The following is a 27,243-nucleotide window of genomic DNA, read 5'->3' as shown; positions in this document are numbered from 1 at the left end:
GTGGCGCTCCCTAAGTCTCTCCTGTTGAAGCCTTTCCACTCTGGAGAACTCATGAAAGAGTCATTGCAGCAGGGGGACTGGATCGCGGATGAGTGCTCTAAACACCCACACTAGAGAGCCATCCTCATGCACTGTCTCTGGCCCAAAGAGCCTCTCATTATTTATCCAAAATGGAACAGCTTCTGCATGGGAGAATGAGGGGCCCCCTGCCCCTGACTACTCCACAGCTCAGGGATTAGAGCACTTGCCTGAGCTGTAGCAGCTCCCTGTTCCAATCCCTTCTCTCACTAGACAGGAGGGTTTTCCCACACCCCAGAGGAGTGAACCAGCCACCAGGCTGAAAGTTACAAGGGAGCTTCTTTCTCCACAAGCGGGTTTACAAGCTGAGAAGCCCTAGCACAGACAGCTGCCTCCCTCCAGCCCGTATGTAGGTACTGAACTCCCTGAGAGGGGTGGGTTTAGGACTTGCCCATCTCCTGGACATCTCCCATTAGATAGCTAAGGCAGGGAGCCAACTAACAGGCCAGCTTTTGTGAATCTCATTCTGTGGGGGAGCCCTGAGCACCTAACTCAGGCTTTGTGCTTCTCGGTGACTTTCTAGGTGCCTAGAAATTCAGTGCGGTGATGCCCAGCATCACAGTTCCAAAGACCCTTTGGGTATCTAGTCCACAGCAATTGCATCCCAGGCTTGCACGTGGGTCAGTGCAGGTCTCTCAGAGGAGAGACAGGCTCAACCACGCAGACTGTTAAAGGGGAGCTTGACACTGTAGGTAGCTGGGATTCTGTAAGAATGGGCCAATCCTGTCAGCCCAGCTGCATGGGTTCTACTTAAAAGCACGAACTGTTCACCCTCTGCGAGTGCTGCGTGATCTCCCCTCAGAGCTGATCAGTGCCCCGTCAACACCTTCGCTGCCCAGCCACTGGGGAGACAACACGGGCCTGGCATGGAACCTAACCATCAGGGACAGGGACTCTGTTGGGCCCGCAAGAAGCCAATTCCAGAATCGGAGCCCTCCAGCGATAAGCACACCCTGCAGGGAGTCCCCTTCCTAGGTACACCTAATAGACATGAGCTCTGTTGTCCCAGCTGGTGCAACTGCATGTGGAGAGAGGAGTTCTGAGGAAAGCAGGACCCAAACCATTCAGGGCCTTAGAGATTAACCCCAGTCACTTGAATTGCCCCAGGACTCAGCTCCTAGCCAGGGCCATTGCTGGGGTGCAGGAGTAATGTACTAGCAATGGGGTGTCTGGCTGAGCTGCTGCCTTGTGTCCTAGTAGTGGTCCCCATGGACAGGTCCATGCAGAGTGCACGGTCATGACCCTCTCAGCACGGGGACCTCAGAGGTCTGGATCCCTGCTGGGTTATCATTATGGTAACCACCCGCTGGGCTCTGTGCTGTTTGCTCCTGCCGGCACCACAATGCAAGGTGAGCTCAGGCCGAGCAAAAAGGGAGCAGCTGGAAATGACAGCAGAGGGACAGGCAGGGCTTCCAAGGAGAGGCCCAGGAGCTGGGATCTGAGGTGGGGGAAAACCACAGGGGAGAGGAAGGAGGCTGCAGCTGCCAAGGCAGGCGGTGGAGGAGAAGTGTTTGACCCCCAGCTGGGAGGGAAGGCAGGCTGCTGAGATTCCCAGGCAGGCACCCACAGCACATGAGGTAGAAAGGCTGAGAGGAGTGGGTGTGCATCCCCGAGTCGATGTCGCTGCAGCCCGGCTCCTCTCTCAAATCAGCGTGAGCGGCAGGGTCTCCCAGTGCAAAACAAAACAAAACACAGAGGATTCCAGACAGCGTCTGTATGTGCAGGTTTTATTTACCAAAATAGAAATAAAAAGGTGCAACAGAGAGATAGTTCAGGGAGAGGGAATAACTAGCACAGAGGGGGTGAAACGTTACCTGAAATGGGCAACGGGCATCAAAGAATCAACCCCATTCCCCAGTGAGCAGAGTGGCATCACAGCGGGACCTCTCACCGAGCCCTACTCCACTCGTTTGGGAAGAACAAAGATCTGGACTGTCAGTGACCCATAGTTGTCACTCTAATTTTAGACATTCTGAAGAATTGGAATAATTACTGTTAAATACCCCAGTGATTTCCCCAGAGATAAATATGACTCAAACACCCACTCATCCACTGCTTGTTGCAAATCCCAAATACACATAGGAAATGACTGGTCTCTAATTTCTCTCGAAGATTCCCAGTGAGGAACCCCCCGCCCTGTAATTCTTGAGTTACCAGGGTGCTCTGAGGTCATTTTAACCCAACATCAGAAATTGACTCTTAGGGGCTGCGACTGCACTGACCAACTGAAGTGCCTGAGTGCTGGTCTCAGAGCTGCTGGTGGTTCACGGGGTGGGAAGTTCATTGCAGACAGTAACCATAATCCTGGCACACAAAATCTTGTTCCTTTCCTTCGAGCTGGTGTTCCTCTTTGCCGCAGTTAGCTCTGGCCAACTAGTGAAGAGTTGTCCAATCTCAGCACTTGATCACTTGCTAATTCAGTCACCTGATTCAAACTCCCCGCAACCCATTCCCTGCCCATTCTTCCTCTTCTAGTCCCCCGAACATTTGATCTCCCTGGTTTCCTCCCAAAGTCTGCAAGGGAAGGGCCTCTGGGGCACCCACCCCACATGAACGCCAGTAAGTGTGGGAGGCCCAGCCTAAGTCCCAGAGGATGGTGCAGAGACAGGTCTCTGCCCTGAGAAAGGTGGCTTAGCTCAAGAAATTGGTTAGCGGAAAGGGATTTGAGTCCAGGGAGATGAGTGTCTAGGGGAGTTGAGTTCTTCTTTCCCCAACCACCACCTGGCTGGCAAGTGACAGAGGGGCCTGGCAGCACAGCAATGAAGAAAAACTAATTGGGGCTTCTCCACTGCCTGTGGTTTGCTACAGGAGGCAGAGCCAGAGATTCACTGAGCAGCCTGGAGGCAACTGCAGCTGCCCCCTGATCCCAGCGATAGGCAGCTGGATACTCAAGGAATTGGAAAATGCAGTATTCACTCCACCCCAGGCAGGTAATTTACAGCGTCTCTCCATCAGGTGGAGTTTCTGGTGTCTAATAAGGTGTGGGCTCTGATTGAAGCTTTTCTCGCATTCGTCGCACTTGTACGGTCTCTCTCCCGTGTGGATCCGCTCATGTACAACCAGGTGCGAGCTCCGACCGAAGCCTTTCCCGCAGTCGGGGCATTTAAAGGGTCTCTCTCCTGTATGGGTTCTCTGGTGTCTAATGAGGTGCGAGATGCAACTGAATATTTTCCCGCAGTCTATGCATATTTTCTGCGTCTCTCCGGTCTGCTGAACGGTGGTTTTGTTGCTTTCTCTGGAACCACCCTTATGGGAAGTGGATTTACTTTGTCCCTTCCCTGAGTCCTTTTCCTTTTGCCTCTTTGATCCATTCTGATTCCCACCAACTTCTCCCTGTGCAGGAACATTTCCTCTGGATCCTCCTGATACCGTCCCACACGGTTTCACTTGCACAGGCCCTTCCTGCTGAGGATTCTCCTCCTCATTCTTACACAACATCTCGTCACCTGCTGGGATAAGGAGAGAATCCAGACTGGAGTCAGTCCTGTGCCAGGAGAAAGCAAACTCAGAAACAAATCAAAATAGCTGTTGGGGAAATTGAAATATTAGGATCCAAATCCCCCTAAACTCTTCCCTGATAAGGGAAGAGTGAACCGACTCCACTCTCATATCCCATGTGAACACTCCAGGGGAAGGAGCTACTGCCAGGTGTCAGAATGGGTGGGAATGACAGTGGACGACTTGCTGGCTAGCCTCCTGATCTGGTTGATAATGAGGCAAAACTGGAGGAGTTCAGAGGGCCTAAGTGGGAATCCCAGCTGTTTCCTTCACAGATGGACAGTTTACACGTAAGTTGAACCAAATCCTCACCTGTGCAGGCAGCTCTCCGGATCCCCCTTTCCTCCGAGCCCTGGAGATCTAGGACCCATGTCTCTTCCCCTTGTTCCAGCTGACAGATCAAGTCAGGTCTGGACATCAGAAATCCTGCTCCAAGGAAAATTAACCTTGTAAGAGGAGGGTGAATTACACATTTGGGTAACAAAGGTTCAAATGTAACGTTCTAGCCCAGTTAAAACAGTATAATTCCAGAGCCATCTTTTCAAAGCCATAGGACACTGCTCACAAATACAGTCAAATATTCAGAGGAGGTTCCTTTTTAATACCCCACCAACCAGGAATCCCCTCTAGGGTCTCCCTCCACTGCTACCCAGCCTTTCCCCATATCCATATGGGCTGGGGAAGCGTAATTAACACACTTTTGGGCTCCTGCAAACCATGATTGGTTATTGCAATTATTCTGAGCCATGAGCAATTAATGGGGGACCCGAATTGAAAGGGTGCAGGGCTCCAACAGAGCATGCCTGGCTGCCAGCCCCATCTCTTGTACCAAAGCGCCCCTCACAGCCTGCAATCATGGCTCTTTGGCAAGGGGAGGGTGGCGTCTCTTTGATAGGCTGGTCCCAAGACTATCTATTGCTGTGAACAAAGCCAGCGAGAGACTCCTCAAAAGAGGTTCCTAAAAGACAAGAGAGGGCAGCTCTGTGTCCCAGAGGGCAGACTCCACCCACGATCCCCTTCTCGCTGACAGTGAGGGCCCCGGGGAGAATCAGAGGGAAGCTAGGATCAGTGTGCACAAGCGAGCAGGATTCAGTGCCTTAAGGGGTGGGAGGGAGCAGCGGTGTCACTGAATGCAGCAGTTCCGGGCTAAGAAGAGGTCAGGCAAGCACATTGGAGTAGGTAGGGAACCTGGTGAGTCAGAGGGAGTATTAAAATCCGGCAGGGTGCGGAGAAGGCCTGGGAGTTAGTGTGCACCGTAATTATAGCTGCTAAATCCTCGGTTAATGACTTGGATTGCTGTAGTACCTAGAGACCTCAGCAATGCCCTTTATGCTAGGCACTGCACAGACAAAGACAGTCCTGCCCTAGAGAATGTAAAAGTCCAGATAGAAAGGGAGCTGTGGGGCTGATCCCACTGAAATCTAAGGGACCGGGAAGAACTGTGAGCAGAGGTCAATTCAGGCGATGCAAAGTTCAAATTTCAACACACCTAGGAGACAGGAATCCTTACCCAATGAGGTCACGTTCTCATAGTTCTCCTGCATGACATCCCTGTAGAGGGCTCGCTGACCCAGGTCCAGCAGAGCCCATTCTTTCTCAGAGAAATACACAGCCACCTCCTCAAAGGTCACAGGCATCTGTATCAACAACAAGAGTCCCCCGCTCACAACCTGCTGCCCCAGCCAGAGTCCCACCAGCTCAGTCACAGATAGAGCTGGAAAAATCTGCCTCGGCCCCAGAGAGCAGAGCCCTTTCCCTGCCAAGCGAGAGGCACAGCTGCAGAATTAAAGCTCTCATTTCAGAGGGAAGTGAAGCTCCCAGCCTGTCTGGCTGAGATGAGGATTATGAAGGGGGGGGGGGGTCGGATGCTGCTGTGTTTCCACCCACGAGACAGCTGGCTTTGGCCCCTCTGCGCTGCTCAGAGCTTCCCTAGTAGCAGCAGAAAGCTAAAGAGAACTTCGTTCGTTTCAGAGTTGTTCTGCAGAGCCTGAAAAACTCACTAGCATCATTTGAATTTCTATCTGTGCCTGCTACTGGTCCAATAGATCAGATTTCTATTTGTGCCTGCTATTGCAACCCGCTGGGCCAATACATTAGATACACCCCTCTGGCAGCTGGCCCTCAAAAATGCAATAGGCTACTGCCCTCACAAGCTAATGGAGTTACTTTAGCTCAAGCGGCAGAGATCTGCATGTGGTATGGAGTTTACTGGGGCCACCACACAGACACACACCGTAGCAAGAGACGGATATGAAAATGGAATTAAAATCTTGCTCAAAGACCCACACAAGTCACTGTGGCATACATGGGAACGTCCAGCACTGCCCTCACCAGTGCAACAGGGTTCCCAAAAACAGGCAGGACTTCAGAGAGCCAGGGCATCATGACAATGAATGCTCTCCGCGGCCAGTCTGGAAGATCAAAAACGATTTGGCCTGGGTCCCCAAATGCTGCTTTTCCCAGTCTGCCGACAGGCAGCTCCAGAGTAATTGCTGCTGGCCAGATCCAGGCTGCCCTTCAGAGCTGTGAGCATCTGAGAAGCGCGTCAGAAACTCTCTGCTGCTGCCCACTGTGAAACTCCGAGCAATAGCAGAAGCGACATGAGAGTTACTCATGTGGGGGGTGGGGGAGGGGAAGAAACGCCCCCGAACTGGAAGTTCAGAAAGGGATCGGAGAGCAGAGTTCCCCATGAAGACTGCTTCACACCTCATCGTGTGGCTACCAGAGAAGAGACAGATCCTGGAAATGGAGCCCATGAGTACTGTCCATGGACAGCTTTCCAGAAGGAATTCCAACAGCTGAACATGGGAAGAAGGTTTGGTTGCCCCCTTTCCTCTTTGTATCAATCTCTGGCTAGGAAGCTCAGGGCTGTGGCTAGCAGGAGTCCGATACGTTCTTCAGTGCCTGGACACGCAGCTTGATTCCTGGTCCACAGATGAGGGAATTCCCCCTGTTCTCTAGAGTCCCAGCAGGTTTGTCACAATCTATCCCCACCTCCCACTCCCTCCTCCTGTGTATGCCCTGCTCCCTCCCTGTCCAGCACAAACCCTGCAGCAGCTCCCTGAAAATCCCCTACCTGAATTCGCGGTGCTAAAGCCATTTCCCTTCTGGGACGACGTAGCTGGACTGGACGGATGTTATTCTGCAGCCTGCCAGAGAGAGAGGTGATTGGGGAGGCATCAGAGGGGGTTTTAGTCCACTTCACACCTTGACTCCCCCCAGGTTTGGACTGCACACAGAGGTTCTGACTCTACAAAGCTGGGAAAGTCCATAGTGACTTTATTACAGCACAGACCCGGCCCCTCCTACCAGGACTGAGACGTCTTTAAACCTCCCACTATCCAAGTCTGTGAACCAAATGCTAGAAATGAGCAGAATCAAAGGAGATGCTTGTTTTGGAGGATTCCCAAGGCACCACGTTCCCTCAGCAGGCAGGGGGCGCAGGCAAAAGCAGGAACTACTTTTTCCTCTCTCCTTGTCCCCAGGAAAGTCAGTCTGCCCGGGGTGCTGCAGTGAATGGAGCTGGGCAGGTTTGGGAGCCAGGAGTCTCCCTCCCCATTTATTGCTCCTGCTGCCCCTTCCCATCACTCCCCCTGACCCCTTACCCCACACACAGAGCTCAGATTTTAGACCAAGCTGGAAACGTTGCCACTATGCCCATGGTTTTTGCTTCTCTTTCAAAACATTATGCCAAGGAAGGCGTGAATTCTGGGCTGTGAGTTCTTGCAACAATTTCTGTTTTTTTAGCCTTGCAAAACTGCTAGCCTTGACGAAGGCAAGGGACAGACGGGGAGGCAGCTTTTGAAGGATGAAAGGGAAATCTTACAGAAATTGCATCCTATGGTTTCCAAAAATATCCAATCTTGATTTAAAAATTAGTAATTTTTTCCCCTGGTTAATAATCCTTAGCGTTAAACAATTGCACCTTATTTCTTGTCTGCATTTGGCTTCAACTTCCAGACATTAGAACTTGTTTATGCCTTTGTTCGCCAGAATGAAGAGCCTTCCTGTACCACATTTCTGTTATCCACGTAGGTACCTATAGACTATGAGCAAGACACCCCTTAACCTTCCGTTTGCAAAGCAAAATCGAAGCTCACTCTGTCACTGTTCAGCTTGTTTTCCAATCCTTTAATCATTGTCTGAACACAATAGAGTGCAGTAATGGTTGTCCACAGCCAAATACAGAGGTAACATAACCTCCCTATTCTTCCTGGATATTCTCATTTGTGCATCCAAGGATTGCATTAGCCCTTTTGGCCACAGCATTGCCCTGGGAGCTCAGTTTCAGCTGATTATCCACCAGTCCCACAAGTCTTTTTTCAGAGTCCCTGCTTCCCACGAGACAGCACCCCATCCTGCAAGTGTGGCCTCCAGTAAGGCTTGATTCGAGCTATTTATTTACACTAATAAAATGCTGTTGGGAAGGGTGATGCACTCACAGTATGGCCCATTTTGGATGAAACCTGAAAGGCCTCTCTCTTCCCAGAAAAAGATTTTTTTTTAAAAAAAAAGATCACACATCATGAGAGTGTCAAATAGAGACTTAGTTAACGAAGCAGTGGTGTTGTAGCTGTGTCGGTCCCAGGATATTAGAGAGACAAGGTGGGGGAAGGAATATCTTTTATTGGACCCACTTCTGTTGGGGAGAGAGAGACAAGCTTTCGGGGCTCACCCAGAGCTCTGCTCCAGGTCTGGGAAACTTACTCAGAGTTTCAGAGTAGCAGCCGTGTTAGTCTGTATTCGCAAAAAGAAAAGGAGTACTTGTGGCACCTTAGAGACTAACAAATTTATTTGAGCATAAGCTTTCGTGAGCTACAGCTCACTTCATCGGATGCATCACGAAAGCTTATGCTCTAATAAATTTGTTAGTCTCTAAGGTGCCACAAATACTGCTTTTCTTTTTACTCAGAGTGTCACAGCTAAATACAAGATGGAGCTAGGGTGACCAGCCAGCAAGGGTGACAAATCAGGATGGGGGTTTGGGGTAATAGGCGTCTATATAAGACAAAGCCCCAAATAGTGGGACTGTCCCTCTAAAATCGGGAGCTCTGGTCACCCTAGATGGAGCAGGCTGTTCAGCGTATGTAGTTCTGTGTATATCTGTATAGGTGTTAACTACTTACATGAAACAATTCATTCCACCTTGGATTTAGCTGTGATGCTCCGACTTCATTCCCAGCCCTGAAGAAGAGCTTCTGGTGAGCCCCAAAGCTTGTCTCTCTCTCACTCTCACCGGCCTTGGCTGCACAAATATTTCTCCAGGAGCCTCTTGTCCCACAGACACCTAGAGCCCGTGAGAGTCACTTTGCGCAGATGACAAATGCGGGGGGGGGGGGGGCGCCCTGAGCCTCCCCAGGGATCGGGGGGAGGGATACCTCAGTGGTTTGAGCATTGGCCTGCGAAACCCAGGGTTGTGAGTTCAATCCTTGAGGGGGCCATTTAGGGATCGGGGCAAAAATTGGGGATTGTGCCTGCTTTGAGCAGGGGGTTGGACTAGATGACCTCCTGAGGTCCCTTCCAACCCTGATACTCTATGATCTAACCCATTTTGTCCCAGGGAAGGGGGCTGCTGTGGAAATGTTCATACGAACACACCCAGGCCAAGCCCCTTTAGGCCTGACACGTTGGACGCAGCGCACCCATCCCTCGCGGCACGGGCACCCTGGGGAGATTTACCCATCTCTGCAGAGGGAACTGGCCCCTCCTGGCTTGGCTAAGGGGCTAGATTTTTAAAATACAGAACCCCCAAGGCGCCCCCTCTCCCTGGTATTTCTCTCATCCAGCAGCTTCCCAGGGGCTGCGAGATCTAAGCCTCCCTGGGCTGTTTGCGCAGCGTCACTTTCCTGCCCGGCCCCGGCCCTTTCCCCGGGTCTCCCCCTCACCTGCAGGCTCCGGCTCCGGGGCTGGTGTCGGCAGAGCCCGGGGCTGGGTGCAGCCCCCGCAGAAAGTCCCCCCGGCTGGCACAGAGCGGCCTTAATGCCGGGCTCTCCCCGCACAGGGCCCGTTGCGGCAGTTGCTCAGCCCCGGCTCCCAGTCACAACAAGGGAAGGAAGCAGCAGCAGCAACTGACCTAGGAAGTTCAGCAGAGACACAAAGCAAGAAACTGAGTCCAGCTTCCCCTCTTTTAACCGTGGGCCCTCTGGTGGTAGCAACTAACAAAACGAACCAGAGCCAAAGGCGTCAAGCCCCCAGCATTGCCCTGGAGTCTCCAGGACCTGAAGAATCATCAGTCATTAAAGATTATGCCATGTGATTAAACCTCCTGGAATAGTCCAACCAAAAGGGCAGCCCTAAACAAGACAGAGACAGGTACAGAACTGGTCTTCACATAGAAATCGCACTAACTTAACTCTCAGGTTTCAGAGTAGCAGCCCTGTTAGTCTGTATTCGCAAAAAGAAAAGGAGGACTTGTGGCACCTTAGAGACTAACAAATTGATTTGAGCTCCGATGAAGCTGTAGCTCCCGAAAGCTTATGCTCAAATCAATTTGTTAGTCTCTAAGGTGCCACAAGTCCTCCTTTTCTTTTAACTCTCAGGGCTTGTCTGGAGGGGAAATTAAATCCCTTAGCTACAGGTGTGAATTTAAAGCACATTAAACCTCCTTTATGACTATGGTCATTCACAGAGAAGGATGCTTCATTTTCTTCCTGTGCAGACAAGTTCTACATTGATTTCCAAATAGGTTTAGGCCAGGGCTTATCTCTATGGGGAAGCTTTGCATAGATTCATCCATTACATGGCCAGGAGGGACAATTGTGATTACCTAGTCCCACCTCCTTTATAACACAAGCCATAGAACTTCCTTGAATTAATTCCTGCTTGAACTAGTTCATATGGTTTCCAAAAATATCCAATCTTGATTTAAACATTAGTAATTTTTCCCCTGGTACATAATCCTCAGTATTAAACAATTGCACCTTATTTCTTGTCTGCATTTGGCTTCAACTTCCAGACATTAGAATTTGTTTATGCCTTTGTTCGCCAGAATGAAGAGCCTTCCTGTATCACATTTCTGTTCTCCACATAGGTACCTATAGACTATAAGCAAGACACCCCTTAACCTTCCCTTTGCAAAGCAAAATCGACCCCAGGAGCTCACTCTGTCCCTATACAGCTTGTTTTCCAATCCTTTAATCATTGTCTGAACACAATAGACTGCAGCAATGGTCGTGCCACAGCCAAATACAGAGGTAACATAACCTCCCTATTCTTCCTGGATATTCCCATTTATGCATCCAAGGATCACATTAGCTCTTTTGGCCACAACATTGCCCTGGGAGCTCAGGTTCAGCTGATTATCCACCAGTCCCATAAGTCTTTTTTCAGAGTCCCTGCTTCCCACAAGACAGTGCCCCATCCTCCAAGTGTAGCCTACAGTTTTTGGTTCTAGATTCATAACTCTGCATTTGGCCATATTAAACCATAAATTGTTTGCTTGTGCCCAGCTCACCAAGTGACTCAGACTGCTCTCTGTCAGCAACCTGTCCTCTTTGTGATTCCCTCCCACCCTTTGCAATCTGCAAACTTTATAGGTGATGCTTTTTGGTTTTCTTCCAGCTTGCTGATGAAAATGTGAAGTAGGTAGGGCCAAGAGCTGATCCCTGCAGGGTCCCCCTATACACACACCTGCTCAGTGATGGTTTCCCATTTACAATTCTGAAACCTGTCCGTTAGCCTGTTTTTAATCCATTTGTTTTGTGCCATATTGTTTTGTTTTAATCATTCCAGTTTCTGTTGCAAAGTAAGCCTGGGTGTGAATTTAAAGGATGATCGCTATTTCACATTTCACAAGCAATGGTCTCAAGTTGCAGTGGGGGAGGTCTTGGTTGGATATTGGGAAACACTATTTCACTAGGAGGGTAGTGAAGCACTGGAATGTGTTACCTAGGGAGGTGGTGGAATCTCCTTCCTTAGAGGTTTTTAAGGCCTGGCTTGACAAAACCCTGGCTGGGATGATTTAGTTGGGGTTGATCCTGCTTTGAGCAGGGGGTTGACTAGATGACCTCCTGAGGTATCTTCCAACCTAATATTCTATAATTAACTCCCCATGTGGTTAACAATGAAATTGTCAACACAGAGAGCTATTACAGAGTAACTATTCCCCGCTATTTCACCCATGAACAAGCCCTTAGTTTATATTAGTGCAACTCCCTTTGTAATCTGTAGCAATTTAGCTGTGTGTAAACTAAGCCAGAGAGAAATGTGATGCAGGGCTCCGAGCAGCCTCTCTTTGGCTAGGTTCTCATGTCCCTTTTATTGTCAGGATTCTCCAGACAACCCCAGTCCTGTTGGACTCCCACCTCCAAGAAGCTCCTTATATCCATCCCCTCCCACTACAGTCCCAGGACAGCTGGGTTCTCAAGGCTCCCATTAAGGAGCTGTCAGCCTGGCTGACAGGCAGGCAGATCCTGCATGGGAAGGTTTTCTCATCACGTTTCTGGGAGTGCCCAAGACTTGTGTAGATCCAGAGCTGGAGAGCTGTGGGATGAGAGATGTGGCTGGGTGGGGGGAAAGGGTAGAGCTCTTTCCCCTGAGATGAAGTTAGAGGGACATTGGAACAGCTGGGAATAGAGCCTACAAGTCCTGCCTCCCAGTCGCCCCCTGGCTGCCTGAGAATGAAGTTACTTGTCTCCCATCCAGGCTGAGAAGTGGTTTCCTCAGCTAGGGCCTGACTGACTGAATGTCACATACACCCTGCAAAGATCCTCTAGGAGATGCCCTTTTGGCCCCCTGCAAAATCCCTGACCAGTCCCTTCACACACAGTAAGTAGGCAGCTGCCTTTGCAGTTCCCAAGTGTAGAACCATGCACCACTGGAGTGGAACTGGCAGGAGGAACTCAAGGGCTGGGGGCCTGCACTGAGTGCCTAGGGGTCGCCGCCCTGCTTGGTCCTGTCACAAGGGAACAAAGAGCAGTAGGATGTGAAAACTGGGGTACAAGCAGGACCAAGAACTGGAATTTGAGCTTGGGGGTTAGGGGAAGGGAAGGCAGTGAGAAGAGGCTGCAGCAGCCAAGGCAGGAGGTGGCCAAGGTGTGGAGGAGTATTTTAGGCCCAGAAGTGCGTGTGGGGGGGGGGGTCGGGGGGGTCTGAGATGGTGGGGGAAGCATAGGCACGCTGAAAGAAAAGCCAGCACGTGAGGGGAGAAGAGGAGCTGGGTGTCACTGTAATGAGAGCACCAGAGTATACAAGTGAAGAGGAGGAATGGGGGGGCAGGGGAAATCAGACTGCAAACAGTTTCTAAATACGCAAATTTTATTCACCCCAAGAGGCATGATGAAACGTGATCTCAGGACTTTTCTGGGAGAGGGAATAAAGGGTTCACCTGAAAGAGGCTCCGTACAGCAAAGAAACAATAACCTCGTTTACCACATCCCATCACCAGCATGTTCTCACAGCCACAGCTTCTCTGCATCCTAGTCAGCAAAAGCTATAGTCCTCCAAGAGGACAATGAGAAGTTCTGACTGGCAGTGACTGTGACCAACAGCCATTCTGAAAATAGATATTCAGAGGAATTGGAATAATTGCTCTTACTGAAATAACTTCAGTATTTCCTCTGAAATAAACATAAGCCAAAGACCTCCCCTCCCACCCTCTGCAGATTTCATTTGTTGCAAATCCAAAGTACACCCAGAGAAGGATTTTAAAGTTGATCTCCAATTTCTCTGGAAGATTCCCAGTTAGGTAGAGCCCCAGGTTATTCATTAGTTACCCCTTTAGTTCACCGTGCTCTGCTGTGGTCTCAACTGAACATCAGAAACAGCAAACCGCTCAGGGCTGCAGCTCTGGATTCAGAGAGCAGAGTCTATTTGACAGCTTCAGGGGTTGTCCGATCACTGCAGACTAACTGCAGTCCCTGTGCTGCCTGGCACAAAGTACCTTCCCCTGTTCTCCTCATGCTGCCCACAGTTCCTCTCTGCAATAAAGAGCTATAACCAACTAGCATAGAGTGTTTTCCAGTCTCAGCCCCTTATCATTGGCTGATTCAAATCCCTCTGCCCACCTACTATCTTCCTTTTGCTCAAAAACATTGTTTCCTCTACACTTCATCCCTCTTATCACTTGGAAGTGATAGCGGAGGAGAATGACCTGGGTGTATTGGTTGATCACAGAATGACTATGACCCACCTATGTGACATGGAAAAGGGAAATGCAGTCCTAGGATGCCCCATGTGAGGTATTTCCAGTAGAGACAGGGAAGTGGTTGTACCCTTATACAAGACACTGGTGAGACTTCATCTGGAATACTGTGTGCTATTCTAGTCTCCCATGTTTAAGAAAGATGAATTCAAATTGGACCAGGTACAGACAAGGGCAGTTAGGATGATCTGAGGAATCTCAGATTATGAGAAGAGATTCAGAGAGCATGGCTTGTTTAGCCTAACCCAATGAAGGCTGAGGGGAGATAGGATTGCTTTCTATAAATACATCAGAGGGCTAAACACCAGGGAGGGAGAGGAGTTATTTAAGTTAAGCATCAATGTGGACAGAAGAACAAATAGATATAAACTGGCCATCAATAAATTTAGGCTTGAAATTAGATGAAGGCTTCTAACCCCCAGAGGAGTGAAGTTCTCAAAACAGCCTTCCAAGTGGGGTCAAAAACCTAACTGGCTTCAAGACTGAGCTTGATAAGTTTATGGAGGGGATGGTATGATGAGCCTACCTACAATGGTACATCACTGATCTGTGACTGCTAGCAGCGAATATCTCCAATGGCTGGTGATAGGACACTAGATGGGGAGGACTGACTTATTACAGAGAATTCTTCCTCAGGTGTCTGGCTGGTTGCCCACATGCTCAGGGTCAAACTGATTGCCCTATTTAGAGTCAGAAAGGAATTTCCCCCTGGGATCAGATTGGCAGAGACCCTGGGAGGGCTTTGCCTTCCTCTGCAGCGTGGGGCATGAGTCACTTGCAGATTTAAACTAATGTAAATGATGGATTCTCTGTAACTTGAAGGATTGAAGAATGATTTGAGGACTGCAGTAACTCAGCCAGAGGTTAGGGGACTGTTAGAGGGATGGTTCTGTGGCCTGAAATATTCAGGAGGTCAGACTAAGTGATCGTGATGGTCCCTTCTGATCTTAAATCCCCAGCATTTGATCTCCCTAGTTTCCTCCCAAAGTCTGTAAGGGAAGGGCCCCTGGGACACCCATCCCACCAGAAATAGCTCCAATAAGGGGGAGGGGCAGCCTAACCGTAGAGGGTGTAGAGTCAGGTCTCTGGTGTGAGAAAGGTGGCTTAGTTCAAGCAATTGATTAGTGGAAAGGGATTAGAGTCCAGGGAGATGAGTTGCTAGGGGAGCTGTGTTCTTCTTTCCTCTACCTGCACCTGGCTGGCAGTGCAGCAATGAGGAAAAACTGATCAGGGCTTCTCCACTTCCTGGGGTTTACTACTGGAGGCAGAGCCAGAGATTCACTGAGCAGACCAGAGGCACCTGCAGCTGCCCCCTGACCCCAGAGAGAGGTAGCTGGATACTGAAGGAATTGGGAAATGCGGTATTTGCTCTAGCCAACAGAGGGAATTTATAGAGTTTCTTCTTCCTATGGGATCTCTGATGTCCAACGAGGCGCGTGCTGCTATTGAAGCTTTTCTCACATTCGTCGCACTTGAAGGGTCTCTGGCCCGTGTGGATCCTCTCGTGTACAATCAAGTGCGAGCTCTGACCGAAGCTTTTCCCGCAGACGGGGCATTCATAGGGTCTCTCCCCTGTGTGGGTTCTCTGGTGTCTAGTGAGGTGTGAGTTGTAGCTGAAGATTTTCCCACAGTACTGGCATATTTTCGGTGTCTCTCCGGTCTGCTGGACTGTGGTTTTGTGAACGTCTCTGGAACCACCCTCATGGGGAGTGGATTTGCTCTGTCCCTTCCCTGTGTGGTTTTCCTTCTTCTCCTTTGATCCAAGCTGACTCCCACCAGCTTCTCCCTGTGCAGGAGCATCCACTGTGGATCTTCCCAATAGCATTCCATGCAACTCCACTTGTTTAGGAGCTTTCTGCAGGGGAGTCTCCTCCTCATTCTCACTCACCATCCAGTCACCTGCTGGGACAGGGAGAGAATCCAGACAGGAGTCATTTCGAATGCCAAAGAAAGGGTGAAATAAGCCTAAATAGCTGCTGGGAAATTGAAATATAAGGATGCAAATTTCATTAAACCCATCCCCTGATGAGATGGAAAAATGGGACCAATTCTGCATTTACATCCCATCAGAACATTCAGCTGGAAGTGAGCAACTGCCAGGTGTCAGATGGGTGGGAAGCCATGCGATATGTATCCTCATGGCAGACAACACCTACTGGGCACAGTCTTGACCTGGGTGAGATAAGGAAAAACTGGGGAAGCTCCTGGCCTCCGTTGAAATCCCAGCTTTTCCTTGCCAGATGGATGCTTTATAAGTCAGTTTAAGCAAATCCTCACCTGTGCGGGAATCTTTTAGGATCCTGTTTTCCTTAGAGTCCTGGAGATCTGGGACCCACGGCTCTTCCCCTTGTTCCAGCTGTGAGATCATGTCAGGTTTGGAAATCAGAAATCCTGCTCCAGGGAAGATAGGTGAATTATCATTGTGGGTAACAAAGATTCAAATGTACATTCTAGCCCATTCAAAACAGTAAAATCCTTCTGCTGTCCTTCCAAGCCACTGGACACCTCCTCCATTAGCAATCTCTGCTTTGAGTAAATACAGCCAAGTCTCAGGAAGAAGGGGTTCCTATTTAATAATCTACTAACCAGGAGAGAATCTCTTCCAGAGTTTCCCTCCACTATAATCTGCCTGACTCCTTATGGGCTGCGGACAAACCATGGGCCTTGCAGGGTATTGCAAACTGGTGGGGGGAGAGATTTCCAAAGGTAGAGGGTTCCAACAGAGAATACCCTGCCAGCAGCTCTCTCTTGTACCAAAGGGGCTCCAGTTTAGGTACCCCATTGCCTGCAGTCCTGGCTCTATATCCCAGGGAGAGCAGTCTCTCTTAGGGAGGCAGGTCCCAGGACATCTCTGCTCGGATCAAGTCTTCAAGCCAGACATACATCAAAAGAGGTTCACAAACTGCCGAGAAGGCAGCTTTATGTCTCAAAGAGGAGACTCCAGCCACAGGGGAAGGCAGCCTGTAGCCACTTCTGACTGAAAGAGATAGGCTCAGAGATAGTGAGAAAGTCCTAGGGAAGTCAGGATCAAGGAGCATGAACTAGTGGGATTCAGCACAGTAAGGAAGAGAAGGGAGCGGAATGCAGCCGTTCAGGGGGATTAGATGTCAGAAAAAGCACATTCATGGAATTCAGATCTCCAGTAAGTGCAGGGGCAGTGGGGAAGCAGTTCTGGAGAAAGCTGGGGCATTAGTCTGCTCCCCAGTGACAGCCTCTAAATATTAAGGTCGCATCAGAATTTTCTGTTTGACAAGGTCTGTACCTCAGTGTCGCATCTTTATTGTAAGCATGCCATAGGGAGTTTGAACAATTAATGTATGGAACCATCTCCATTGTGTATTTTGTATCTGCATGTTGGAGGTGGGGCGGGATGAAGTGAAGTGAAGTGAAGTGAACGACATTTGGGAAAGCTGGAACACCAGAAAAGCCCATTCCTTCCCCCAGTGCACATTTGCTGCCCAAGTCACTAGGGTTCTCGTTATCATTAGAGCAGCTGCCGTGGCAAACTGTGTTTTTGTTTTTTTTTCCCCACCAAATGCATCCGATGAAGTGAGCTGTAGCTCACGAAAGCTTATGCTCTAATAAATTTGTAAGTCTCTAAGGTGCCACAAGTATTCCTTTTCTTTTTGCGAATACAGACTAACATGGCTGCTACTCTGAAACCTGTGTTACCTCTGATGACCATAACTTCATTACAAAGCAGGGGCCCAGGAGGAGCTGTAATGAAAGCACACTGGCTCTGGATTAGTTCCCGCCATGACGCTTGGGGTAAGTTACACTGTTTCTTTCCAAAGGGTAATTGTTTGTTACTCTCCTCAACAAGAGAGTTACATGAAAGGTCAGACAGGGCTGCAGGAAAGAGAGAATGATGGGGGAGGTGCTCCTGGCATGTGCAGCATGAGAGCAGGTGTTGGGACCCTGCATGGAGCCATTGGCTGAACCCTGCTCACTCAGTAGGGCTAGAGCAGCTTGTTAGCTCCCTCCTGGATATAAGGGAAGAGGGAGTGACTTCTGGGGAGAGAGAACTGTGGGGCAGGGGGTCCTGGAGCGAAGCACTGGGAATGGCCAAACTTTGGGGGAAAGCTCAGGCTAAGGTTTCTGTGTTAGAAATAAAGCCAAACCCAGGAAAGGTGGGATAGCTGAGCTCAGATGTTGGACTCAGACTCTGCTGAGGTCAGTTTGGGACTCACCCTGTCCACACTGCCAAAAGGATTAAAGGGACCTAGGAGGGATTTTGTGTCAAGTTACTGGGGGAAAGATGCCCTAGTGGGGGAGGACAAGTCAGAAAGGGGAGGAAATTGATACCACAAATGGCCGAGAGGCTGAACTGCTTTAAAGAAATTTGTCTCCAACCAGAGAAATCGAGATGGGGAGCACGAAGAATTGATGAGAAAGGAAGAACCTGGAGAAATCCTGTGGCAAGATGATGCAATGGGCGGGGGAAAAACAGTCTCGGCTGGGGCGGAAGCCCCATCCCTCCAGACATTTAGAACTTAGGCCTGGATGATGAAATCGACACAACCCTGCCTTTCTCCAAGGTGGAGGGACAGGATGAGACCCAAGGAGGCTTTTCGATCCTCAATCCCCATTAACCCACGGAAGGGTGTGTAGGGGACACTCCCCCTCACATGGGTTCTGGGGCTGATCGCACTGACACCTAAGGAACTAGAGAAGATGCCTGAACAGAAGCCAGCCTCGGTGCTTCAGAGAGACCCCCTCAACCCTCAAGCTTCTGACACCTGAGGGGACGGGAATCCTTACCCAGCGAGGTCACGTTCTCATAGTTCTCCTGCATGACATCCCTGTAGAAGGCTCGCTGACTGGAGTCCAGCAGAGCCCATTCCTCCTCAGTGAAATACACAGCCACATCCTCGAAGATCACCGGCATCTATATCAACAACAACAATCCCCTACTTAAAACCTGCTGTCTCAGCAACAACCCCAATTCAGTCACAGGCAGGGCTCCAGAGCGCAGGACACTTTCTCTGGCAAGCAAGGGGCATTTCTGCAGAATTAAAGCTCTCCATCATAAAGGACAGGAAGTTCCTGGCCTGTCTGGCTCAGAGGAGGATTTCAAATGGGACCCGGATGCTGCTGCATTTCCTCCCGATAGACAGGCAGTTTTGGCCCCTCTGTGCTGCTCAGAGCATCCCCGGTAGCAGCAGAACAAAACCTCATCCGTTTCAGAGTCGTTCTACAGAGCCTGGGAGCAACTAAGAAACTCACCAGCAACACATGAATTTCTGTCTGCTCCTGCTATTCTGTTCAATACATGACATACACCCTTCTAGTGGCTGGTGTGCAAGAAGGTAATAGTCTACTACTGCCACTACTTAGTGGCTGACCCATGAGAAGATAGCAGACTATTACTGCCCCAGCAAACGGCATTACTTCTTTAGCTCGAGTGGTAGAAGTCCACACTGTGGTTTACCAGACCCACATGCATACTAGCGAAAGGTGGATCTGAAAGTAGCTTAAGAACATAAGAAGGGCCATACTGGATCAGACCAAAGGTCCATCTAGCCCAGGATCCTGTTTTCCAACAGTGGCCAATGCCAGGTGCCCCAGGGGGAATGAACAGAAGTAATCATCCAGTGATCCATCCCTTGTCGCCCATTCCCAGCTTCTGGCAATCAGAGGCTAGGGACACTTGAAAGCATGGTTTTGCATCCCTGCCTATCCTGGCTAATAGCCGTTGATGGACCTATCCTCCATGAACTTATCTAGTTCTTTTTTTTAACGCTGTTATAGTTTTGGCCTTCATGACATCTATGACATCCACAGACTGACTGTGCGTTGTGTGAAAAAAAAAAAAAAAAACTTTCTTGTATTTGTTTTAAACCTGCTGCCTATTAATTTCATTTGGTGACCCCTAGTTTTTGTGTTATGAGGAGTAAATAACACTTCCTTATTTACTTTCTCCACACCAGTCATGATTTTATAGACCTCTATCATATCCCCCCTTAGTCGTCTCTTTTCCAAGCTTAAAAGTCCCACTCTTATTAATCTCTTCTTATACTTGTTGCCCTTTTCTGAACCTTTTTCAACTCCAATATATCTTTTTTGAGATGGGGTGACTACATCTGCACACAGTATTCAAGATGTGGGCGTACCATGGATTTATATAGAGGTAATATGATATTTTCTGACTTATTATCTATCCTTTTCTTAATGATTCCCAACATTCTGTTCACTTTTTTGACTGCCACTGCAGATTGAGTGGATGTTTTCAGAGAACTATGCACAATGACTCCAAGATCTCTTTCTTGAGTGGTAAGAGCTAATTTAGACCCCATCATTTTATATGTATAGTTGGGATTATGTTTTCCAATGTCCATTTCCTTGCATTTATCAATGTATTTAGTGTAATTAAAAATCTTGTTAAAGCCCATTCAAGCCCACACTGAGTGGAGCTGGAGCTTCCAATATTGCTCTCCCAGTGCAGCTGATCTTCTAGCCCAGAGAAAGGTTTCAGAGAACCAGGAATTTTTCCCTGGGAAGCAGCACAAATTTTTGCAGCACTCCAAGAGCTTAAAAAAAATGAATGCTCTTCCCAACCAGTCCGGAGGATAAAAAATGATTCAGGCTTCTCCCTAAGGCTGCCTTCCCCAGTCTGCCAAGAGGCAGCCATCTTTGCTGGTCAATTCCAGGCTGCTCTTCAGAGCTCTGTGGGCATTTGTGAAACTGATCAGAAATTCTCTTTCTCCTGCTGCTGCCCACCGTGAAACTCAGCAGTAGCAGAGGCTTCACGGGAGTTATTAATTGAGGGAGGGGGCAACTGGAACCTCGTGGTGAATAGGGTAACAGAGTTCCCCACACAGACTGTTTCAGACCTTATCGCATTGCAACTAGATCGACACACAGACAGGAGATGGAGCCCCTAAGTACAGTCCATGGACAGCATCCCAGTAAGAATTCCAGCAACCTCAGTGGCTTAATGTGGGGAGGTGGGATCTCTTCCCTGATCTCACTGGTGCTCCCCCTCATCAGCCTGCTGGCTAGTCACCTCAGGGTTGTGGCTAGCGGGAGTCGGATACATTTTTCAGTGCCAGGTCAAGTGACTTGTTTCCTGTTCCACAGATGGGCAGAATAGAAGTTCCCCCTCAGTTTTATGAAGTGCCAGCAGGTTTTTCATACCCTGTCCTCACTTCCTACTCCCTCCCTCTGTGTATTTCCCGCCCCACCCTCCCCTCTCCAGGGGAGACCTTCAGCAGCTCCCTGGAAATCCCCTACCTCAGTGAGCAGTGCTGCATCCTGCACCAGCTGTGCAGAAGTCATTTCCCTGCCCTGTCTCCCGGCGGAGGGGGATGATCTGCAGCGAAATGTGGACATGATTCTGCAGCCTGTCAGGGTGAGAAGGACGATGGGGCAGGTTCCAGAAGAGGTGTTAGTTCATTTCACACCCCGATTCCTCCCAGGCTCTTTCCCTACAGACAGACACTCTGGATTCTGCAATGTTGGGAAAAGGGTCACTTCATTACAGGGCAGACCTGGCCCCTCCCACAGGACTAAACCCACCAGGACAAACCCTCCCAGTTACAAAAAAAAAAAAAATCTCTGAAGCAAACTCTAGGAAAGAGCAGAATCAAAGAAGCCGCTTTGGGGGATCCCCCAACACTGTCCCCAGGGCAGGACATTCCCCCAGCAGCGCGGAGACCAGGCAGAGCCAGGAACTGGCTTTTCCTCTCTCTGCTGCTCAACCGAAGTTATGTTTCCTCCAAACCCAGAAATCCTGCAGTTTCAAGACAGCAAGCAGATGTGAACCAAATCCTGAAGAGATTTTATAACAACATTTGAGGAGTTGTGATTAAAGCAAAGGAGTGCTAGGTGGATGGAGGACCTGGAGGATTCTTAAAATTTCTATACCCCCCTCACAGGATAGAAAGCCACCACCTTCCTACTTCACAGACAGTCCCGGGGGGGGGGGGAAGCAACCCCTACAGAGGATGCTTACCCAGAGTTTTTGGGACTGCATGGGGTGAAAGCCTCCATGGGAACCGAAGAGGTGTTGTGATAATTGGGCCCACAAATTTACCGTAATTGTGAGTTCATCTGTAAAAAATGAGTGAAAGTTAATGAACCATGACAGTAACCAATTACAAATATTAATGGGAAAAGGTGCAAAGGGGAGACAGACAGACAGACAGCATTAGTCCAAACAAAACGGCCTCCTGATATTACTCAAGGACTGTGTTAAGATCATACCTGGTAAACAAGAAAAGTGAGAGACCAGAAATAAATGAACCAAAATTGGTGTGTTGAAAACTAGGCCCATCCAGTGGATAAAATAGTGAGAGGATGGGCTAGTTTAGCCATCATTCCCTTTGGGGGTCCGTAAAAGAAAAGGCTTTGTTGGGGAGAAGTGCAAGCACAGCAATGGCTGAGTGAAAGAAGAGGAAAGAGCAAGCTATACCATCGTGTCTCCACCATTGCATCCCTGGGCCATCACCATGAGTCTAACAGATGTCCCGACCAGGCGAGGCCAGGCCAAGAGGGAGACCCAGATGACAAAGGTTCTGCCTAAATCCCAAACCTTTCCCCCTTCCCCAACAAAAGATTTTTTTAAGCTAAGAAGATATGAGTGTATTGGAGAAACAAATGCAAGTATCCCCCCAAAACCTGAACGTTCAGGAGCCGCTCGCTAGAGCCACCAAGTAGATTACAAAAACGCAGAGGTCCCCAATCCTTCCCACAGATAGGTCCATGTGGATCTTTTTAGGGGGTGTCACGATATTCACGAGAAAGGGGGTCATGTGGAAACAATCACAAAAAGGCACCAAGTGGCTTAAAACCTGGCATATCTGATGGATCAAACACATTCCAGTCAGAATTTTAATACGGGGGAGACTTTCCCCATCATCATAGAGTTTGAAGGAACCCTTCAGTAAAGAATAAATCCAGTACTCGTCCCTGTTCCCCCCCCCGTGCAGAGATGATGCAATCAGATTTCACACACTTTTCCACCCCTATTTTTACCCCTTTCCTTCCTGACAATTCTACCCCCAAGAGAAAAAAGTCAGAGACATTTGGGGCCCTGTTCATACCCCCGCATTATTACCCCTGGAGTGGGGCCACAGCCGAAGGCAGCAGCTCAATCGCTGTTAACTCAGCTCCCAGCCCTCCAGGCAGCAACAAGGGGGCAGATTCCCAGGGGCTCCAAGATCTGAGCCGTTTGTGCAGAGTCACTTTCCTGCCCGGCCCCAGCCCTTTCCCCCGGGTCTCTCCCCCTCACCTGCAGGCTCAGGGGCTGCCCCAGGGGCTGGTTCCAGCCACCGCAGAAAGCCCTCAGCCGGGCTGGGCTTGTATAGACCGCGCTGGGGAGCAGCAACAGCTCAGCTCAGCCCAGGCCCCCCCGGCTTACAATGGAGGCTGAGCAGCAGCGTCTGACCCAGGAAGTTCACCAGCCGGCAAACAGGACAGGGATGTTTCCCTGCCTGCACCCATCTGTAGCAATAAGCAGAGCCCTCTTGCGGTAGCAACCAGTGAAATGAATAAACTAGAGATAACAAGGAGTCCAGTGGCACCTTAAAGACTTTATTTGGGCATAAGCTTTCGTGGGTAAAACCCCACTTCTTCAGATGTTTTTACCCACGAAAGCTTATGCCCAAATAAATCTGTGAGTCTCTAAGGTGCCACCAGACTCCTTGTTGGTTTTGTGGATCCGGACTAACACGGCTATCCCTGAAGTTAGAGACAGCGCCTCCCAGGGCTGGTCCAGCCCCAGAAATTCCACTGGTTTTAATTGAGGGGTCGTCTGCATGGGAAATCAGGCCAGATTAACTTAAGGTGTGAAGGTAAAGTGCATTAAACCCCTGTGTGAACGCTGATTCCCTCCTTCACTTCCCATGCAGCCCCCTCTCCTTAATCTGTTTTCAAATCAATTTAGTTTATATCAGTGAATCCCGTTCGGTGGACACTCCTACATTGGGCTGGTGACAAATGGGATTTGGGCTTCCAGGGGCCACGTCCCCATTGGTCCCACGTCCCTTTTCTTTTCAGGATTCCTCAGCCAACCCCTGGTCCCCCCAGAATCCCTGCCTCCCCCGCAGTCTCCTTGTAGTCATCCCCTCCTAGGGCAAGATGGGGGAGGCCAATGTTAGTACCGCCAGGCTCTCCTGTCTCTTTAAGGCACCCACTCAGACAGGAACCCAGCTGGCAGGAAGAACCTTCAAGGGCAGATACTTTCATCATATTTGTGGAAGTGTCCAAGACTTACGCCAGTGTAAATGCAGAGCTGGAGGGGCTTGGAGTTTGCAGGGAAAGCAGCCTGGGTTGATCTGGGGTGAAAGGCATGTCTGGCTGAGGGGAGACTACTGGGGGAAGATCTTTTCCCGCTTGAGACATAGAAATAATATATCAATTTTTCTGATCTTTTCTCCCTCTCTCCTTTTTTACAAGTTTTAAACCAAAAATACACAGAAAGAATCATCCCCTTATGAAGGGGTATGATGTGAAATGTTTAGAGATGAAAACTGTCCCAGAGTGACCCAGGTTACAGAGGGGCCGGTGGCACAGGTGGAAGGAGAACCCAGGAGTTCTTATTCCCAGCCCTGCCCCAACCCACTAGAGCCCACTGCCCCTCCCAGAGCTGGGCATAGAACCCAGGAGTCCTGATTCCCAGCCCTGCCCCCCACTGCTCTAACCCACTAGACTCACTGCCCTCCCAGAACAGGCATAGAACCCTGGAGTCCTGACCCCCCTGCCCTCCCAGAGCTGGGCATAGAACCCAGGAGTCCTACCAGCCACCCCCTCCCTTCTAATCACTACCCAGTCCTGCTCCACCCCTCACTGCCTGGGAACAGAGAGCCTGAGTCACCAGATGTTACAAACTCCCTGCCAGGGGCCCAGGGACAAGATCCAATTTAGGGCGAGGAGATGCTCCCCTCCTTGTCTCACTGTAACTCCCTTCCCCACCTCGTCCTCAGCTCAGGGGACCCTTTGTGTTTGACAAAGGAGCCAGCAGGATGTGCTCACCTGCCCCAGGGGCCTGGCTGGGGCTGTGGGCACAGTCACCTCTGCTTGATTTGCCCCAAGCTCCCTCCCCCATCTCCCCTTATGGCCAGGGAAACTCTGGATGGGGACTAGACCCTGGCTCCCACGCCCCAGCTTTGTGGGGACTGTCAGTCAGTGGAGGGTAGTTGTTTGGGAGCTTGTCTTTTGGAGATGCTAAAAGAAGAGCTGGAGACAGGCTGGATCTCAATCTCCTGTCTCAGAGTAGCAGCCGTGTTAGTCTGTATTCGCAAAAAGAAAAAGAGTACTTGTGGCAACTTAGAGACTAACAAATTTATTTGAGCATAAGCTTTCGTGAGCTACAGTCTCCTCATCGGATGCATTTGGTGGAAAATAGTTTTTACAGGGTTTTTTTGGTGGAAAATACAGGGAGATTTATATACACACACAGAGAACATGAAACAATGGGTTTTATCATACACACTGTAAGGAGAGGTTTCAGAGTGATCACTTAAGATGAGCCATCAGCAGCAGCAAGGGGGGGAAGGATGAAAACCTTTCATGGTGACAAGCAAGGTAGGCCATTTCCAGCAGTAAACAAGAACATCTGAGGAACAGTGGGGGGTGGGGTTGGGGGGGAGAAATAACATGGGGAAATAGTTTTACTTTGTGTAATGACTCAACCATTCCCAGTCTCTATTCAAGCCTAAGTTAATTGTATCCAGTTTGCAAATTAATTCCAATTCAGCAGTCTCTCTTTAGAGTCTGTTTTTGAAGTTTTTTTGTTAAAGGATAGCCACCCTCAGATCTGTAATCGAGTGACCGGAGAGATTGAAGTATTCTCCGACTGGTTTTTGAATGTTATAATTCTTGACGTCTGATTTGTATCCATTTATTCTTTTACGTAGAGACTGTCCAGTTTGACCAATGTACATGGCAGAGGGGCATTGCTGGCACATGATGGCATATATCACATTGGTAGATGTGCAGGTGAACGAGCCTCTGATAGTGTGGCTGATGTGATTAGGCCCTATGATGGTGTCCCCTGAATAGATATGTGGACAGAGTTGGCAACGGGCTTTGTTGCAAGGATAGGTTCCTGGGTTAGTGGTTCTGTTGTGTGGTGGTGGTGGTGAGTATTTGCTTCAGGTTGGGGGGCTGTCTGTAAGCAAGGACTGGCCTGTCTCCCAAGATCTGTGAGAGTGATGGGTCGTCCTTCAGGTGCCACAAGTACTCCTTTTCTTTTTGCGAATCTCATGTCTGCTATTGGTCAATTCAGCTTGAGTCCTCCATTTTGGATTTCTAGTTAAACCTACTTTAAACTATCATTAAGTACTACTTACAAAAAGCCTTAAAATCTTAAACTAACTACACTTGTATGCATGCTTAAGTATTATGATATTGTCACTACCTTTGTTATGCTAATTTGGGTAAGTCAAATTCCATGATGTTTCTCCCTTTCTGCTTGTTTGCAGCTGTGTGTGGCTGCATGCCTGTATCCTGGGTGCTGCATTTCTTACACAGGATCAGAGCAGCTAAAAAGACTCTCATATCATGGCAGGTGAGCACATCCTGTTGGCTCCTCTGTCAAACACCATGACCGTGGGTAAATTGTTCCAGTGGTTGATTACCCTCACTGTCTAAAGCAGGGGTGCCCAATTTATGGCCCACAGGCCATACACAGACCACCAGAGCATTACATAAGGCCGGCAGCTTGCTTCAACTCAATATACTAACGGCCAATTCATTAGTGTTTTGTCATTAAATAGACAATACTGTACATAGAAGAAAACTATCTAAATACATACAAAACAAACTAAACTTAAAATATAAATCAATATGGGGGACTTTAAATCTTATTAAAATATGTAGAATCTGTTTGGCCCACACAAGGTTGTACTTGGATTTACATGGCCCTCCTGTGAAGTAAGATTGAGCTCCACTGGTCTAAAGAAATTATGACTTATAAAATATGACATTAATTCTTTGCCCCCAAGATATCCACATAAAAATGTTTTGATAATGGCAGACGCAAAGTGTTAACAATTTATGCATTTTATTTTTCATTGATTTCACAAAATTCAACACTGAACCACAATTTAACTACAATTTTAACTGTGGTTTATTTTACCTATTGCCAGCTCATCGTTTTAAATATTTTTACAGTATACACAAAAATTATTGCTCAAGTCTCTGGTGAATTAGTTTTGAGGTCTGTTACAAACCCGATGAACAATAGCAGTTTTTCTGTTGATTCAGAGGATCAGACTGGTAATGAGCATGTTGCCGGCACAGAGTGCCCGAGGCAAGCCACAGCTGGATTCATTGCCCGGTATGTGTTGCCCAATAACCACAACGGGGTGGAGAAGTAGAAAAGTTTATTTGAAGCTTCAAGTGGTACAGGGAGACAACAATCTCAAATCCTGCTCCCCAGTGCAAGCAGTTACACATTTTTATACATTCTTTCTTTAGCATACTTATCCAATAGCAAGCTGCCCTGAGTACCATATAGCCAATCCGGTATACCAGCCAGTTCCCCTTTTTCCTCTTATCATCTATTTCACCATATATGGAGT

At 49.0% G+C, this 27,243-nt stretch overlaps 2 protein-coding genes across 27 annotated transcripts in view; both read right to left on the bottom strand.

The window, feature by feature from the left end:
• Nucleotides 1-1,777: 1,777 nt before the first annotated feature.
• LOC119842503 (zinc finger protein 34-like) overlaps nucleotides 1,778-27,243 on the bottom strand; it is a 41,336-nt gene continuing 15,870 nt past the window's right edge. Inside the window, exons 1-6 of one of the 20 annotated variants that reach the window (XM_038370762.2) lie at nucleotides 9,462-9,741; nucleotides 8,703-8,863; nucleotides 6,653-6,725; nucleotides 5,087-5,213; nucleotides 3,889-4,002; nucleotides 1,778-3,527 (exon numbers count right to left, since the gene is read on the bottom strand). In XM_038370762.2, the coding sequence (XP_038226690.1) occupies nucleotides 2,881-3,527; nucleotides 3,889-4,002; nucleotides 5,087-5,213; nucleotides 6,653-6,725; nucleotides 8,703-8,716 (975 nt within the window). In that variant the 5' untranslated portion in view covers nucleotides 8,717-8,863; nucleotides 9,462-9,741 and the 3' untranslated portion in view covers nucleotides 1,778-2,880. Of the gene's footprint in view, nucleotides 3,528-3,888; nucleotides 4,003-5,086; nucleotides 5,214-5,845; nucleotides 6,110-6,652; nucleotides 7,623-8,702; nucleotides 8,864-9,461; nucleotides 9,742-27,243 lie in introns of those variants that run through there. The other 19 variants (XM_043496950.1, XM_043496938.1, XM_043496943.1 and 16 more) reach the window with 19 other exon arrangements.
• Nucleotides 12,818-27,243, bottom strand: part of LOC119842502 (zinc finger protein 251-like) — a 503,489-nt gene continuing 489,063 nt past the window's right edge. The window contains exons 1-6 of one of the 7 annotated variants that reach the window (XM_038370760.2): nucleotides 22,950-23,687; nucleotides 21,672-21,769; nucleotides 20,951-21,166; nucleotides 18,479-18,605; nucleotides 15,995-16,108; nucleotides 12,818-15,616 (exon numbers count right to left, since the gene is read on the bottom strand). In XM_038370760.2, coding sequence (XP_038226688.1) covers nucleotides 14,973-15,616; nucleotides 15,995-16,108; nucleotides 18,479-18,605; nucleotides 20,951-21,049 — 984 coding nt within the window. In that variant the 5' untranslated portion in view covers nucleotides 21,050-21,166; nucleotides 21,672-21,769; nucleotides 22,950-23,687 and the 3' untranslated portion in view covers nucleotides 12,818-14,972. Of the gene's footprint in view, nucleotides 15,620-15,994; nucleotides 16,109-18,478; nucleotides 18,606-20,950; nucleotides 21,770-22,949; nucleotides 23,689-27,243 lie in introns of those variants that run through there. The other 6 variants (XM_038370758.2, XM_043497016.1, XM_043497018.1 and 3 more) reach the window with 6 other exon arrangements.

Source organism: Dermochelys coriacea, chromosome 14 (assembly GCF_009764565.3).
Source record: "Dermochelys coriacea isolate rDerCor1 chromosome 14, rDerCor1.pri.v4, whole genome shotgun sequence".
Taxonomy (NCBI): Eukaryota; Metazoa; Chordata; order Testudines; family Dermochelyidae; genus Dermochelys; species Dermochelys coriacea.
This window is presented reverse-complemented; position numbering and strand designations above follow the sequence as displayed.